A 15,733-nucleotide genomic window follows, 5' to 3' on the forward strand; every position below is an offset into this window, starting at 1 on the left:
TGAGAATTGATTTGAAACTCTCACGCATTACTCTCTAAAATGCATTGCTACATGACCAACTGGAAAAAGATTAATTGTAAACTAGAAGTGGTAACACTCTTTTACACTCTTTAAAGTGTTTGTTGGTTGGTTTTTTTTTCCCATGGAGTCCTAGTAGGACTTCATATTTTTCATGTAACTGGCTTACATATCAGGCTAGCTGAAGGCTAGTGTTGCTGCCTTAATATTTTGCTCAGGATACATTGCACTGTGTGTGGAATATCATCATTCCACCAGATGACTGCAGCAGGTAGTAAATATGCTCATGAAGCTGGTGCAGCACAAATTTTCATTCATTCTCACACCTTTGATAGTGTTTGAGAAGGACTCAGGATTCACGGCACTGGCGATGCACAGCCCTCTCTCAGGGCATGCCATGAGCAGTGGAAGTGCGAGTTTCCCGATTTTCCTGACTTCAGAGCTGACCTGCAGGGACTTGCCCCTGTGGTGGCAAGGTAAACCAACATCTTCAGTTCTGGACTCACCTGCAGTGACCACCAGCATGGGCACTAATTAATGGCACTTTGACTGTGTGAAACCTGACAGTTGCATGTACAGCGGTTGCACAGTGATGAGTTCTGGCTGCCACCAGCCCAGGACACATCTGAGCTGGTGACCTGGCGATGAAAAGGCTGTGTAGCCCATTACCAATTCTGAAATCGTTGAGGGCTTCGATAACTTCTGCATTTTTATTGGCAGCTGTCTGGTACTTCCTCCTCAGAGATGCTGGGTCAGTGATTTCACCTTGAGTATACATTAAAGCCTCATGGGGATGCCATTATACACAGGATATGGAATTTAGGATTTGGCTGAATCAGATCTGATGCTCTCAGAGTGTCTTCCCTGATCCTCAACAGCTCTTCCATGCCTCAGTCTTTTCCCTTTTTAGAGACTCCTGCTTAATGGGTCTTACCTCAGGATTTCTTTTAATCTCTTAAGCTTTTGTGTTTCTCCTAGCAGTGTGTGACAATACTCCTAGCTTTCAGGTTTTAAATAAATAGCATGGCTTTGCAGTTTCATACCTTTTGTTTAGGGTAAGAAGATACACGCACCAAACTTACTGAAAAAAATCTTGACTTTGGACACAGCTGTTTTGCATGACATGGTGCCTGTGGACTTTCAGTGCTGAAGGATCAGTGTGGTAATGAACTCAGTTTTCTGGATTAGAGGTAAACAAGTAAGTGACAGTGCTCTGTTTTCAAAAATACCCGGCTAAATTGAAATCAAAGCAGCTCATCCTGAATGTCCAGACACGCAGCTTTAGTGCCCATGCCATTCTCAGAGCCTGGCCAAGGAGCAGCATGGATTTAGCTAAACCCCGGGGTCATTTCATTGTTGCAGTTCAAAATTCTGTGGATTATATTGAGATTTACACCAGCCTGGAGCAGCTGTTACTTCAGGATGTGTATGAAGTAACCCTTGATAATTTGAAGAACTAGGAGACAAGCTAGGAGGACGGTTCGACTAGCCAAGACCAAGTGTCCTCAGAGCCTTCGGATTAACCCAGAAGCTGATCGCTGGGTCCTGTAGCCAAAACCTCTGCCTTTACATCCACTGGATCTGGAGGGGAAGAAAGAGCCTTCCACCTGTTGAAGAAGAATGGAGGAGAGAGTGCAGGGAGTTCAGAGCGTTAAACAGATTTTACCTCTATCACATGCTTGTGAGTTGCAGACTAATGTCAAAGATGGTGGGACCAAGCATGTTACCCTTTTGAAAAACAGTAGTAATGCGCTCTGCTTTTTCATACAGACATCTAATTGTTAGAGTTTGGGAATTTTTTAGCATCACTCTGTCATGTTGTAAGAAGAGGAAGGACTACATGAAGAAAGATGTAGAATGTAAAGTTAGTAAGCTATTTAAACATCTACTCTGGCCTCCATTTGTCACTCACTGGTGGTTTGCTGAAGCAAGAAGTGCAGGACAGAATCAAATACCAGGCAGCAGGATGGTTGGGAGTGACTTCAGGCAGAATATTCAGTATTTGGAATTATTTTTATACCTTGATTGTCGTGGTTTAACCCCACCTGGCAACCCAGCACCATGCAGCCAGTTGCTTACTCCCCCTCACTCAGAGGGAGGGGGAGGAGAATCGGAAAGGAATGTAAAAGTCAAGGGTGGAGATAAGAACAATTTAATAATTTAAACAGAATAAAGAGGTAAGAACAACAATAATAATAATAATAACAACAATAATAATTATAACAAAATGGAAAGGTGTGGGAAAAGGGTAAAGCGAAAGCCGCGCACGCAAGCCAAGCCAAGCAGGGAATTCCTTCCCCACTCCCCACGGGCAGGCAGGCTCAGCCATCCCAGGGCAGCCGGGCTCCATCACGTAACGGGTACTCGGGAAGACAAACGCCATAATGCCAAATGTCCCCCCTTCCTTCTCCTTCCCCCAGGGTATATACTCAGCATGACGTCCCACGGTATGGAATCCCTCTCCGGCTGGCTTGGGTCACCTGTCCTGGCTGTGTCCCCTCCCCATGTCCCGTGCCCCCCCAGCCCTCTGGCTGGCAGGGCCCAAGGAACCGAGAAGTCCTTGATTTAGTAGAAACATCACCCAGCAACAACTAAAACCATCAGTGCCCTGTCAACGCTGTTCTCACATCAGAGCCAAAACACAGCACTGTACTAACTACTGAGAAGAAAATTAACTCCATCCCAGCTGAAACCAGGACACTTGTCGGTGCTGTCACTTAGTGCCCAGATTATCTTCTCTGTTCTTTCTGGGAGTGTGTGGTACATCTTTATCGTCTTTCTTTGTGTGGGGATGTTGGCTGAAACTGCTGCCTCAGTCTACTTTTTTTCTTCTTTGCCTAATAGTTTTGTAAATATTGTTAACTATTTTTAGTACTATCTTTGAGGAATACCATTGGCATAATCTTTGCATTTTCTAGAATTATTTGGAGACATAAGCTGATTTAAGATAGCAGATAATTAGAAAGGATTTTTAATCCAAACTGCTACTTTTTCTAAACAGAAAACAGCATCAGTTCACTTTTACCAACAGCAGATGGTAGCATTCTTGCACGAGTTACCTGTTTGCACTGCAGTGTAAAACAGTGCTATGTGAACGTTATTTTTTTATGTTCTAGAGCTTCTGGAAGTTTTTTAAAGTTCTCTTAGACATAAAATGATTGATCGTCATGGATACATCTTCAGCATGAGCCAAGTGTCCTTCAGCTGTAAGAGACCCTGTTTAATATTTAATAATATAAAACATGTCCTATTTCTGAACATGACAGGCTATGATACGTTTTTTGTTTCTAGGCAAGGAGTTGGAAAAAGGGTTTTTACTGTGTAGAAGGAAGACTTCGTAAGCATCTTCTCTTCAGTGCAGGCAATTTACAACATGCCAAGATGAAATGGCATCACAGAATTAGGGTAGTCTGGCTACAGTTTTATCAGCTTGGACAAGGGAAGTCTGTGTTGGAGCATAAATGTAGTATTTCTTCTTTGTCATCAGGAGACAGAACCACCATAAGAAGCACATCTAAGGAAAAGGGTCTTTACCCAGGTCAGTAGGTTAGTTGAATTACATTTGCTATAGATAAAAGTGAAGGAATAGTGCCATGTAAAGTTATTTTATGACTGTCAAGTGTGCCTGCAATTCAGAAAAGGTTGGGATAATATGTTTATGGTGCCTTTTTGTGTTTTGGTTTTTTTTTCCCCTAGACACATTAATCCTCATAGTCAGTCCCTGCTGTGGCTCTGGTGAGTAGCATAGCGTAGTAAGTCAGGCTGACACAGCTGAATGGGGAACGGCGTGCAGAGGTGGTGACGCTGCTGTTTTCTCCATCATGGCCCGTGCCTGCTTCTCCCCACCCTGCTGCCTTGTGTTGTGTGCAGCTCAGCTCTGGCAGAGTCTTGGGCTCAGCAGTGTCTAAGCACAGCCTGTGCTTGGCTGTGAACAGGCTATCATGACGTTTCATACGTGACATCTTTCTTGTCTAGAATCCCATTCCAGCCATCCCCTGCCGTGCCGTTATGCCCCTTATTGCACAAGGGGACAAGGTAGGGTTTGTTTAAGTACTAGCAGTGACCTCAGCAGCATTAAAGGAAAATCACTTCCCTAGGGCTTGGTGCGTGAGACAGATATGCTGATCTTGTGGTATCATCCATGTAGGAGCTGATGAGATCACTGTTACAGCTTTGCATTGAGTGCAAGCTTGATTAAGTCAGAACACATATGCTGTTCAAGTGCTGGCTGGAGATGAAAGTGAAAGCTTTATGGAGCATTGGATTGAGTTTTCAGCAGCACTGTGTGCAGTGTGAAGGTAGAGAGGAACAGACAGGGCCTTGTCATGTTGTAGGGAGTGTGTCTGACTGCAAACTCTGTCACTAAATGATGTTCTTTCCTGAGGATGGTTTGACTGGGCTTCTTGAAGAACGTCTGTTCTAGGACATTTTTCTATAGAATAGTCTAAAATGAGGATGTGCCACCTAGTGGAATTTAAAGACACCTTGAGAGCTCTTCTTTCTTGCTCCCCCTCAAACCCTCAGGTTGCAAATTAAAGCATGTTTACTTCCCAGCACCAGTCTGAGAATATACAAGGATAAGGCGTCAAGGATTTTAAAGAGCCTTTCCATGGAGTGGATTTGTTTTCTGTATTACATATCGTAATATGATATGTAATATCCATATCAGACACAGATCAGATACTTGTTTACACAATAGTTTTGCCTACTTGCATTCAGGCAATGCTGATACAGTAACTTCACTTCTGCAAACCATTAGATTTTAACTAAAACGGTGACATAACCTGGTTGGTGATCTTATTTCCCTTTCAAGATAGGAGAATATGGTCTCAGTTATTAATTTGTCATGACTATCAGTAAAAGAGCAATGTGGGCTAGACTCCGAAATGAGAAAAGTTGCATCAAGGATTAATTGGACCTTGCTTTCTCTTTTCCAAATGCACGTGGTGTCTTTTCTGTCTTCTTCTTGTGTAGTAAATCAGCTGATATTCCCTCGTAGGAGCACCCCATACTTGGGCAGCCGTTTTTTGTTCTGCACCCCTGCCGGACTAATGAATTCATCTCTTCTGTACTGAGCAGTTCACGGAAACACGACAGGTGAGAAATGCTACTGTGCCGTGCAAGGTTTTATGCAATGCAGATAAAGGAAATCAGCTAGGAAGTAGAAATGGTCAAAACAATTTCCTTGGTCCAAATAAGCAGAATAAGAGTCTGTATCGTCACCTAAGGGCTGAAAGTTGAATTACATTTGCTATAGATAAAAGTGAAGGAATGGTGCCATGTAAAGTTATTTTATGACTGTCAAGTGTGCCTGCAATTCAGAAAAGGTTGGGATAATATGTTTATGGTGCTTTTTTGTGTTTTGGTTTTTTTTTTCCCCTAGACACATAAATTACATCACTTTGTGGCTTAGTACTGTAGGCCCAGTTGTGGGTCTAAATCTGCCCATGAGTTATGCAAAACTAGCACCAGAGCAGAATACAAATGCTGATTCAGTTGAAAGGTAAGAAAATGAAATTACCTTTTTTTCTTTCCCATCCTTCTATGAAATTTAAAAGTTCAGATATCTGGCAAAACTGTTGTCTTCTCTTTTGGAGCTCTTGGTTCAGCTCATTTGTGGGTGCCCCATCCCTGGCAGTGTTCAAAGCCAGGCTGGATGTGGCTTGGAGCAACCTGCATAAGGTGTCCCTGCCCATGGCAAGGGGGTTGGAACTAGATGACCTTTAATGTCCTTTTCCACCCAAACCTTTCTATGATTCTATTACTTAGAACTCAACTTTCGATATTTTGCTTACATGGCTGCCTTACGTACTTTGGAATGAAAAATTGCACTGAGAGAGATGTGCTTGGCACATTGCTGGCAACCTTCATGATTGTCACAAGGTCCCTGATAATCCCACAGTCTTTCTTAGGTGTGTAAAAGCATTTTATAGTGGTCCCTCCAGCACATGGGTGGTGGTGTGATCTAACATAAGTCTGCTACAATGATTTTAATTTCATCGCGTTTTTTCTGTTTGATGTTGCCACTTCAGACCTCTGAGCTGAAAGACAGATGATGGCTAGCTCTTGTAAAGTTACTGCAGATTTTCCTAGGGATGAAATCAATTACAGGAATCCTTCCGGACTGGTAAGAAATGCAGTGTGGAAAGATGACTGTTCCTGGTTGTTTCTCTGGCAAGAACTTGCCTGGTTACAGTGGAAGACCCAAGAGCTGGTTGCAGTTGTAATTAAAACTCTCAGGCACCACCAAGACCTGAACTCCCTTGTGATTGCGTTGGCCCCCTGAAGTCACTTATTTCCTGCCGTCTGTTTTGCTGTGGTTGTGGCCTTAGTAAGACCACGCAAATGCGCAAGCCTATGGTTCCTTGATACAGAGCCGAGACGCTGGGTTTGGGTCTGCTGAACTTAGCTACTAAAAATCACGGCTCTAGAAAATCTACACCATCTGTGGGGATATTTACAGCAAAATACATGGAGGATGTGGTTTAAGCTTGTGGCAATCAGTGTATGGGCTGAGACTGCTTCAGCTAGGGACCACCTTCTCTACCACCCTCGTGTGCAACACCGCACACAGAATATCCCAATCCGAGGACTGAATAATACTTTCCTGAGGATATTTTGTGTACATCATGCTTCAGGAAACAAACAGGATCAGGATTGTAGACAGAGTCCTTGCAGTCTACATCTGACTAAGCATGTACAGTTCTAGAGTTCAAGGTGCCTAATGCTAGCGTATGAGAACATCTGGCTTTTCTGTGCTTCACTGCCTCCAAAGGAAGCTTTGCTATACCCTGTGAGAGTTACTGTTGTAGTCAATTAATATTTCTCATTGTACTAGGAGTTGTTCAGGTTTAGTCCCTATCGTGCAGTCTTTATGCAAGCCTCCTCTGACAGCTGTTGATTTTTGGGCAAGTAGAAATTGCATGGTCGTGCAATCAGTGAAAACCAGATTAGAAGTAACTTTCATACAAGTTGTCTTGGATTCTTTTCAGATCACATTTTATTTGTAGTATAAAACAGACCGCAAGTCCTGAGCAGTGGAGATGGAATTACAAATCTTACTTTTTATGTTCAGCAATATGTCACTTCCATACAGAGTCTAATGTATGCCACATCAGAGCTGGAAATGTGAAATGCATTGGGTTTCAGATTCTGGGGTTTTAGGTATTTTTATTGGTTGCATATTTTTAACTTGCATCGTGTGTTATTGGTGAATTGAAATACCATACAGTCTTTAAAATTCTATTGGTATGTAGTTATTTTGCCAGCCATTTGGAATTAATAATGAAAACACATAATTTGTCTAATTCTGGATCATAACAATCTGAAAAGTCATTTTTCTGTGTAAGATCTATAAAAGACATCCTTCCGTTCATGTACAATGCCAGCAACTACATTGCCTTTTTTAACACTTTGGTAATGTATGCTTGATAATTGCATCCGTAGCCCATTTTCAAATGTAACAGAACTTAACGAGAAGGAAAAACAAAAAAGCCCCAGGTAACAGGAATTTTAAGAGTTGTTAAGTGTTCATCCCTGCTCTGTGATTTTCACTTCAGACAGTGGGGTGAGAGCTGTGACCAGCAGCACAGAGCCTGGCTGGAGGCCTGTAGCTGGCGGTGTTCCCCAGGGGTCAGTGCTGGGTCCAGCCCTGTTCAACTTGCCCATCGGTGACCTGGGTGAAGGGACAGAGGCACCCTCGGCAGGTTCCTGATGACACAGATCTGGAGGAGCAGCTGACACACCAGGGGCCTGCGCTGCCGTTCAGCGAGACCTGGGCGGGCTGGAGAGTTGGGCAGAGAGGAGCTCATGATGTTCAACAGGGGCAAGTGAGGGATCCTGCTCCTGGGGAGGGACAGCCCCGTGCACCAGCACCGGCTGGGGGTGACCTGCTGGGGGGCAGCTCTGCAGAGCAGGACCCGGGAGTGCTGGTGGGCAGCAAGTTGCCCATGAGCCAGCAGTGTGCCCGTGTGGCCAAGGTGGCCAGTGGGATCCTGGGGGGCACGAGGAGGAGCGGGGCCAGCAGGTGGAGGGAGGTGACCCTCCCCCTCTGCTCCGCCCGGTGAGGCCGCATCTGGAGCGTGTGCCCAGTGCTGGGCTGCCCAGTTCACCAGAGACATGGAACTGCTGGAGAGGGTCCAGCAGAAGCTACGAAGCTGATGAGGGGCCAGAGCATCTCCCTTACGAGGACAGGCTGAGAGAGCTGGGCCTGTGTAGCCTGGAGGAGACCGAGAGGGGATCTCACCGATGTCTACAGATGTCTTAAGAGCGAGTGTCAGTAGGACAGGGCCAGGCTCTTTTCAGTGGTGCCCAGTGACAGGACAAGGGGCAACGGGCACAAACTGCAGCCCAGGCAGTTCCACCTGAATACGAGGAAGAACTTCTTTGCCTTGGCGGTGGCAGAGCGCTGGCACAGGCTGCCCAGAGAGGCCGTGCAGGCTCCTTCTCTGGGGACATTCCAACCTGCGGATGCGATCCTGTGCAACCTGCTGTAGGTGACCTGCTTCAGCAGGGGTTGGACTGGGTGATCCCCGGAGGTCCCTCCCAGCACTGGCCATACTGTGATCCTGTGATTTCTGATACACTGGACAGAGGAGTAAAATCAATCAGCCCTTCTCAGCTGCCCAGCATTGCTAGACATCTCTGTGTCAGCTTCTGCTGCTTCTGTGCGGCATATTGGCACACCGACACTGTGCTGGCTAGCCCCTAGGACCTTTACTCCTGGTGTAACTTAGAACTGGCCTCAGGTAGCTTTATTTAAAGCAAGGTCTGAGTTAGCTTCTCCTGACCTCGGATTAGAGAAGTAGAAAGGATTGATGTAGTTGTCCCCTGTAAGCCATCGGTACTGAACTGAGATATCAGTGTATCTGAGGATCAGTTATGCATATTTTCGCAAGCAACACAGAAGTTACTTTGTACTGCACTGAGGGTCAAATATACAGAAGAAATTCCACTTTTAAACAATATAAATCACAGAGTACAGTCCTGAATACAGAGTGTCTTTGGAATAACTTACAGCTGAAAAGCTGGTTTTGGTGTTCTCATATACTTGACGAGACCTTCCTTGAGAACGGAGAAGAAAAGAGCCTGAAACAGCACTGAGTATTATTTCCAATACTAGTTAGACCCTGAGAGGATTCAACTGCTAAGCTGTTGCTGTGCAAATTTTATAAGCATGGTTTCACAGGCATTTCTTGGAGACCAGCTCTTGCTGTTTCTGTCTTGGAAACAGGAACTGTGATACAACAATATTAATTGACCAGTTGGGTTTCTTCACTCTAGGCAAGACTTCTTATTGCAAGTCTGTAAAATGTCATTGCTCTGCTCCGAATGTCAGCATCTCATCCATGGGATGCTGTACATCAGACAGTGTAATTTACAGATTGGAATTACAGACAGAAAAAAAACCAAAAACAGACCTAAACAAATCTGAGAGAATGTACTCCAGTCACTTTCTCCACTTCATCAGCCTTCCACTGCACCTTAATCTTCCCTTCTTTTTTTCATGAATTAGAATAAAAGTGGAATTTGTATATAGATAGAAAAAATACTTTTCTTTTAAATGGAAGAAGTCTCAAAGCTCATTACTTTCTACCTTAATTTATCGTTTCTAAACAAGATCGAGAAGTATTTGGACAGGGCATTACATGTTGTACTAGACTTAAAGTTCCCTCTGTGGGAGACAGCCCTAGGCACTTGTCTAGCATAAGGTCGCACACAGCGGGATACTGCTGTGTCAGTGACATGGCAGACACACTCTTAACTCCTAGACATCCTCTTTCAGCAGTCACCCTACCTCCTGGATCTTACAACCATGCATTCACTTGGCTGGACACTTAAGTTGTTCCCAGTTTCTGAAGCTGTCTCTGTCTTGCTTCCTTCCTGCTGATAACACCCCTCCAAATTCCTCTTCAGTGCCTTGACCCTGTTCCCACAGTTACTGAGACACGATGGTGATAATAACGAGCATGGAATGGATAAGCAAATTGACAGTTGTCCTGCCCTGCTACAATTCTTAACCATTTAACACCGTAAACAGTGAAATAACAGAGCAGTGTCATCATTAGTATCAGTGTTTCCCTGAAATTTGTCTAGAATACCACTAGGTAAAAATTCAGCTCATTAGTATGAGTACACTAAGCTTAAATTGAGAAACAAATGCGGGATAACATAAATACTTGGGATCATGGAGAGAGGTAACGCTGTTTAGATACATGCTTTCTGATAGCTGAAGTGGGAGGTAGGCATCTAATTTCCTTACATTTGTGCCTTAAGGACTTAGAGGGTATTTTATACATAATGTTTGTGTACAAAAATGCTATTTTATTTCATAATCAAGTTAATTGCAGCACTGTTCTATAATTTTATTTAGAAAATCTATTGGAGAGTCTTAGATCTGAACTTCGGTTTTGGCTATGTACATTATCTGAAATCTTGCAGTTTACCGAAAAGAAAATTTCCAGTTCCAAACGGTTTTTGTAAATTTGCTCAGTCATTCATCCTTGCTAATCTGGGAAGACATATTGAGGACCATTGCTTCTGGGGACTTCTTTTTTTAAGAGAACTGACTCATACCTGCCCTTGGTTACAAGAATCAGCAAGAATTAATTTTATGTGTTCAGCTAAGCCAAAAACATGCCTCTCTTTGGAAGGCAATTGCTACCTGCATAATCCCTCATTTGTGTCAGCGTGATCGGGTTAGAATTTAACCCCCATCTGGTCTGCCAGAAGGTCTGTAGTTGGTTGGTTTTGGTTACTACAAGAAACATTCCTTCAGTCAACTCGCATGCTTGTTTTCACAACAGTAAATGATGACCTAGTTAATGAGAGCTGAATATAGTGAAGTAATCAATATCAATTCTTGTTTTGACTCCATGAATTTCAGCAAAATTTTTTCAAGAGCTTTTTTTTTTTTTTTTTTTTCCCATTTGCTACGACAGTGGCTTAATGAATTTGTTTGGACATCTATATTTATATTACATAGCATTTCTGTTACAGCACAAAGCAAAAATGATTGCTCTTTCCTCTGATCTGTGAAGTTACAGTTATTTCCTTCAAAATGCTCTCTTTCAGAGAACAGTGTATATATGTATATTTGTGCATATTTTTAGTAACATGGGGGCTTTTAAAAGTATTTCAGGGAGTTTAGAACATTTCTTAGCAATAAGTTACCATCTAGAAAAAAAACAAGTATACCTGAAGTTCATAGCTGCAATACTAACCGTGTATTGACTACTCAAGAAGAATTAGGGAGGTGTCTCACCTGTTACCTTTATGTGCTAGACTTCATTGGAGTCTTAAAAAACCCCGCACCACAAGGAAGCTTTCACTTCTCCACCTGAGAGCTTGTAACTGTGACCTACTGAAGATGAATTTCAACTCGAGGCAAGAGAGGGGTTTACTGCTGTGTTTGAAAACAGAATGGATTTACAGAGCTTCGCCTCGAACACCTTCTTCCTCAAGCCTGTTAGAAAACAACATGTTTTCCTGTAGTATTATTTTTCTGTAATGTTGTTAGTACAGCACGGTGGAAGAGGTAGCCCTGTCTAAAGAGATTAAGCTGCCAGCTTCTCTGTGCGCGGCTGGGCTCAGCAGCCATGCTCCATTAGCCTCATCAGCAGAGACCAGATGGGGGGAGAGACCGTTCAGGGGCTTCCTTTCGCCCTTGGTTGCTGCTTAGGAATTAGGCTACAGATAGAGAGGAATCCCAGTAAGAAGATTTTCACCCACAGTCACCTGCATCATCACCACAGACAGTCCCTGGTGCTGGGTCAGACCCTTTTGGAATACATCACCTTCAAAAGCAGAATGATTTTTGCTTCTGCTGAGCAAGCGCCATGGTTGATGCCACGCCACTTTCAAGGGCAGTTACAACAAGCTCTCTTCACAAGTGGTGAAGTGTCAGCGTGATCGGGTTAGAATTTAACCCCATCTGGTCTGCCAGAAGGTCTGTAGTTGGTTGGTTTTGGTTACTACAAGAAACATTCCTTCAGTCAACTCGCATGCTTGTTTTCACAACAGTAAATGATGACCTAGTTAATGAGAGCTGAATATAGTGAAGTAATCAATATCAATTCTTGTTTTGACAGCAGGGGAGAACATGGGCTGCGCATAGCCTGAAAAAGATTTGTCAAACTGTGGAAACGAACTAATCCTTCTTTCCTTTGCACCTGATCCAAATCAAAATCCTGAACTGAATTTTGGTGGGTTCCAGCCAGGTCTCACTCCACCAAAGGTCTGATTGCTTCTTCACGGTTTGTAAAGGTTCATTCCCATGCATCCAGCAGTCAAGTGGTGTTAGCTTCATATGATTAGCCAAGTGCTTTAGTATTTACTAATATGCTTCACTAATGAAGTAGAAACATGGACTGCCATGTCTGCTGCACAAGTTCATGTCTTCCCTGATCTCTGTGGATTCCCCTCCATTTGGTTTGTGTAACACGTAGTTTCAATGCTTCTTCGTTAGGCTTAAAACCCCTCTAACACTGATGGGGTTTGGCTTGGCTCATCTCCCTTTGACATTTTTCTAGTGCCCAGATAACACAAGTTATTCCTGGGTGCTGACAGAATCCATGGACATGTTTGCTAGAAGAATCCTGGTACCCGAGTGTTGACTAGATGTCACGTGCTAAAGGTGCTTGTAAAACAAATAATAAAACGCAATTCAAAATGTGCGCCTGTCTTTAATAACTTTGTGCTTCACTGGTTCTGCTCCCAGTTCTGTGTGTTCTCGTACTCCTGGTAACTATTACTGTCCCTTCGCCTTAACAGCAGTCTCACTTCTGCTACATTGCAAGAAGTGTAAAAAAAACCCCACAAACAAACCCCCAAAACAAACCCTAATTCAACCAAACCTGTAAAATAGCTACAGGCTTGGTAGAGTAATAAGGACTTGGTGTTCTTCTCTTTCATGTTTTTGATCTAACAAGGTTTCAGGTGAATTTACTCCATAAGCTCTTGTGCTTCTATGTAGCATCTACGCACCATTTAGGTACGCAAAGGCAACAAGGCTGCAACCATCCCGTTTTCCTAAAAGGAACTCACTGACCCCAGTTAAAAGCGAAATTTCCCATTTTGAAGATTTCCTTTACTGAAGTCCCCACAAACAACTTTTTTTGGCTTATACCTTTTGTTTCAGCTCTTCCCCTCGTTGTACCGATAGCAGCATCTAGTGGCAAGATCCCTCATCACCATGCCCTACTTTTGGAAGCTGGTCTGGCTTCATTCACCTCCGGGTAAATCTTCATCTCCTCTGCTGCCAGACTGACTTCACAATTCGAAAACAACTTGAACCATGAGGACTTCGATGGTCCTCTTCCTTTTTTTTCGAAGGAGTATTACTGGCAGCCCTACTAATAGTTTTCGCTATGCAGGGCAAGCAAATCAAAGTAACAAAACCAAACACTCGGTTTGCTGGAATAACGAGACCAAAGCTGCTGATTTTTTTAGTTGAAGTCATGTATCTCTTGTAGAAATTGAGCTGAAATCCTAACACCAGCAGGTCTGTAGGATAACATTTGCATACATAAGACCATGATTTCTAGATTAAACTAGCTGACTGGGATCTGCCTCTTCCACCAGCAACTGCTGTCAGATCTGCAAGCTGTGAGTCATTATTTCAGTGTTCGGGTTTGCTCATCCAGTAGCTTCTGGTCTTACTGTAATCGGGGATCACCTGAAAAAAAATTGGTGATGTTCTAGCAGTCTTACATGTAATTTTGCATCTGATTTCTCTCACATGTGTGTACCTGCTGTTGGTTTGATGTTTATTATTAGTAAATACAGCTGTACTTCTTTCAAACCTGGCTGTATACTTTACTTACATTGTTCTGCTGCTAGACAAAGGCTGGGTTTCAGACACTTTGTAGCAAAATATGCACACATCTCTACTGTGCGCTACCTCTGATCGCTGCGTATCTATTCCAAGTTTCACAGAAGCATTAGGCAGAGCCACAGCAGACGTGGTAAGGACATATCTGGAATTTCTGGGCATGTAATAGCTTGGTTGAAATTTCCATGCGTAAACAGTAGCTTTGAGTCAGTGAAGCTGTAAGAAATACTGGGCAGGTGTAGAAGATCCTCAAAATGCATCCGCATAGCATTTTGAGTGAAAAGAGAATACATCCAGTACATGCATATGGTTGCACGGAAGAAAAAAAAACTACGAGCTGTTAACTCTCCACTAGCCAAGAAAACAGAAGGTCTAGGAAAATGAAGTACAGTAAAAATAAAAATTATAATGGGTACCCCAGGGGGCTGCGGGGATAGCTGGTGCATGGTCACCCAGCCTCCTCGCTTGCCCGCTGAGGTGCTGAGTGAAGTGCGCTACAGGTGACGCGCATTCACACTGTTCGTCAAAGCGTGGAGGCCTCCCTCTGAAAACCTTAAAAGGGTATTTAAGTGAGATTCCAACAGAAGGAGTCTTAATTCTGGGATTGCAGAGAGCAGATTTTCCAGAGTTCCCCCATAAAGCTGGGACGGGGCTGCAGCAAAAGCATATTTCATTACGACCGGGGCTGCCACATTTGCAGGATAAGGGAAGCCCAAGTTCAGTGTTGCTTCTGTGCCTGAATGTGAAGGATTTGAATCCAAATCTCACAAATTGCCAGATGACTAAACTACAAAATACCCAGTAGTAAAGATTCCCAATCTGTTCTTAAATTTAACTCCCATTTGTAATATAAATTACTGAATACTAATCAAAGCAGAGCCTTTTGGGTCAACACACAGATGAATTGTGATTATAATGGGGGAATTGTTTACACTCTTTCACTTCAGCCTAGTAAGTATTTTGAGGTTTTGTTGCATAAGGTAGCTCTAACCAAAGAACCCTATAAGCTTTGTGCAAAATGTACTTTTGGGAGCCAAATTCAAGATAAAATACATGAGTACAAGTATCAGAGAGTGGAAGATCTGGTGGCAACGATTCAGAGGCTGATACAGAGGGGCATGTTGGCTTCTTGGTTGATGTTCTCTTCTGTAATTCTCTATTAGTTCTGTATTAGTCAAATTTTAAAGCGATGTTGAAAAACTGGACAGTAGAGAGGGGAAAAATGCCAAGATAAGAACTGATGAAATACTTCAGTTTTTCAAATAGCTTGATTATGGTGCAGACATCTTTGGAAAGTAAAAAGAATTGAACTATTTAAAAGTTATTTCTAATCTAGCAAAGAAAGCCAAAAAGCCCTACTGAAAGACATGCTCAACTCAGCACACAGCAGGTGAACGGTAACAGCTGAAATGCACTGAAAGAAAACGGGTGTCTTCAAATCAGGCAGACTCACCCAAGTTCAGACTTAATTTGCACTCAAGAGGAAATCAGCTGGGTGATGTTCTACTGGCTGTGCGGGACAGAGGCGAGATGAGGCAAATGGTTTAATAACCCCTTTGGGACCTAAATCTGATTGTGTCACATGCCATTGCCCATCTTCACACTAGGCACCGTAACTGCTGTCATTTGAATACCATGAATAAATACCATTTTCAACATTTACAGTGACCATTTTCAATTTGAGGAAGGCTGATTTCCAAAATATGCATTAAAATTCATGCAATGCCTCCTCCCAACTTGCCTGAGGAAATGTTTTGATTCCTGATGAATTTAATAGTCCCAGAGAAACATTAGAATCTTTTGGCCAGACTTAGTAGTAAGAAATTTAATTTCAGTTCCTACAAGAGCAGCTTTATGAGTGACATGACTACTGAAGATACAATT

General features: G+C 43.1%; 1 protein-coding gene across 2 annotated transcripts in view; it reads left to right on the plus strand.

The window, feature by feature from the left end:
* Window positions 1-12,692, plus strand: part of ATG10 (autophagy related 10) — a 90,047-nt gene extending 77,355 nt beyond the window's left edge. The window contains exons 6-8 of one of the 2 annotated variants that reach the window (XM_055790480.1): window positions 5,018-5,115; window positions 5,402-5,521; window positions 12,111-12,692. In XM_055790480.1, coding sequence (XP_055646455.1) covers window positions 5,018-5,115; window positions 5,402-5,521; window positions 12,111-12,138 — 246 coding nt within the window. In that variant the 3' untranslated portion in view covers window positions 12,139-12,692. Of the gene's footprint in view, window positions 1-5,017; window positions 5,116-5,401; window positions 5,522-12,107 lie in introns of both variants that reach the window. The other variant, XM_055790479.1, reaches the window with a different exon arrangement.
* The last annotated feature ends 3,041 nt before the right edge of the window (window positions 12,693-15,733 follow it).

This window comes from Falco peregrinus, chromosome Z, assembly GCF_023634155.1.
Source record: "Falco peregrinus isolate bFalPer1 chromosome Z, bFalPer1.pri, whole genome shotgun sequence".
Classification (NCBI taxonomy): Eukaryota; Metazoa; Chordata; class Aves; order Falconiformes; family Falconidae; genus Falco; species Falco peregrinus.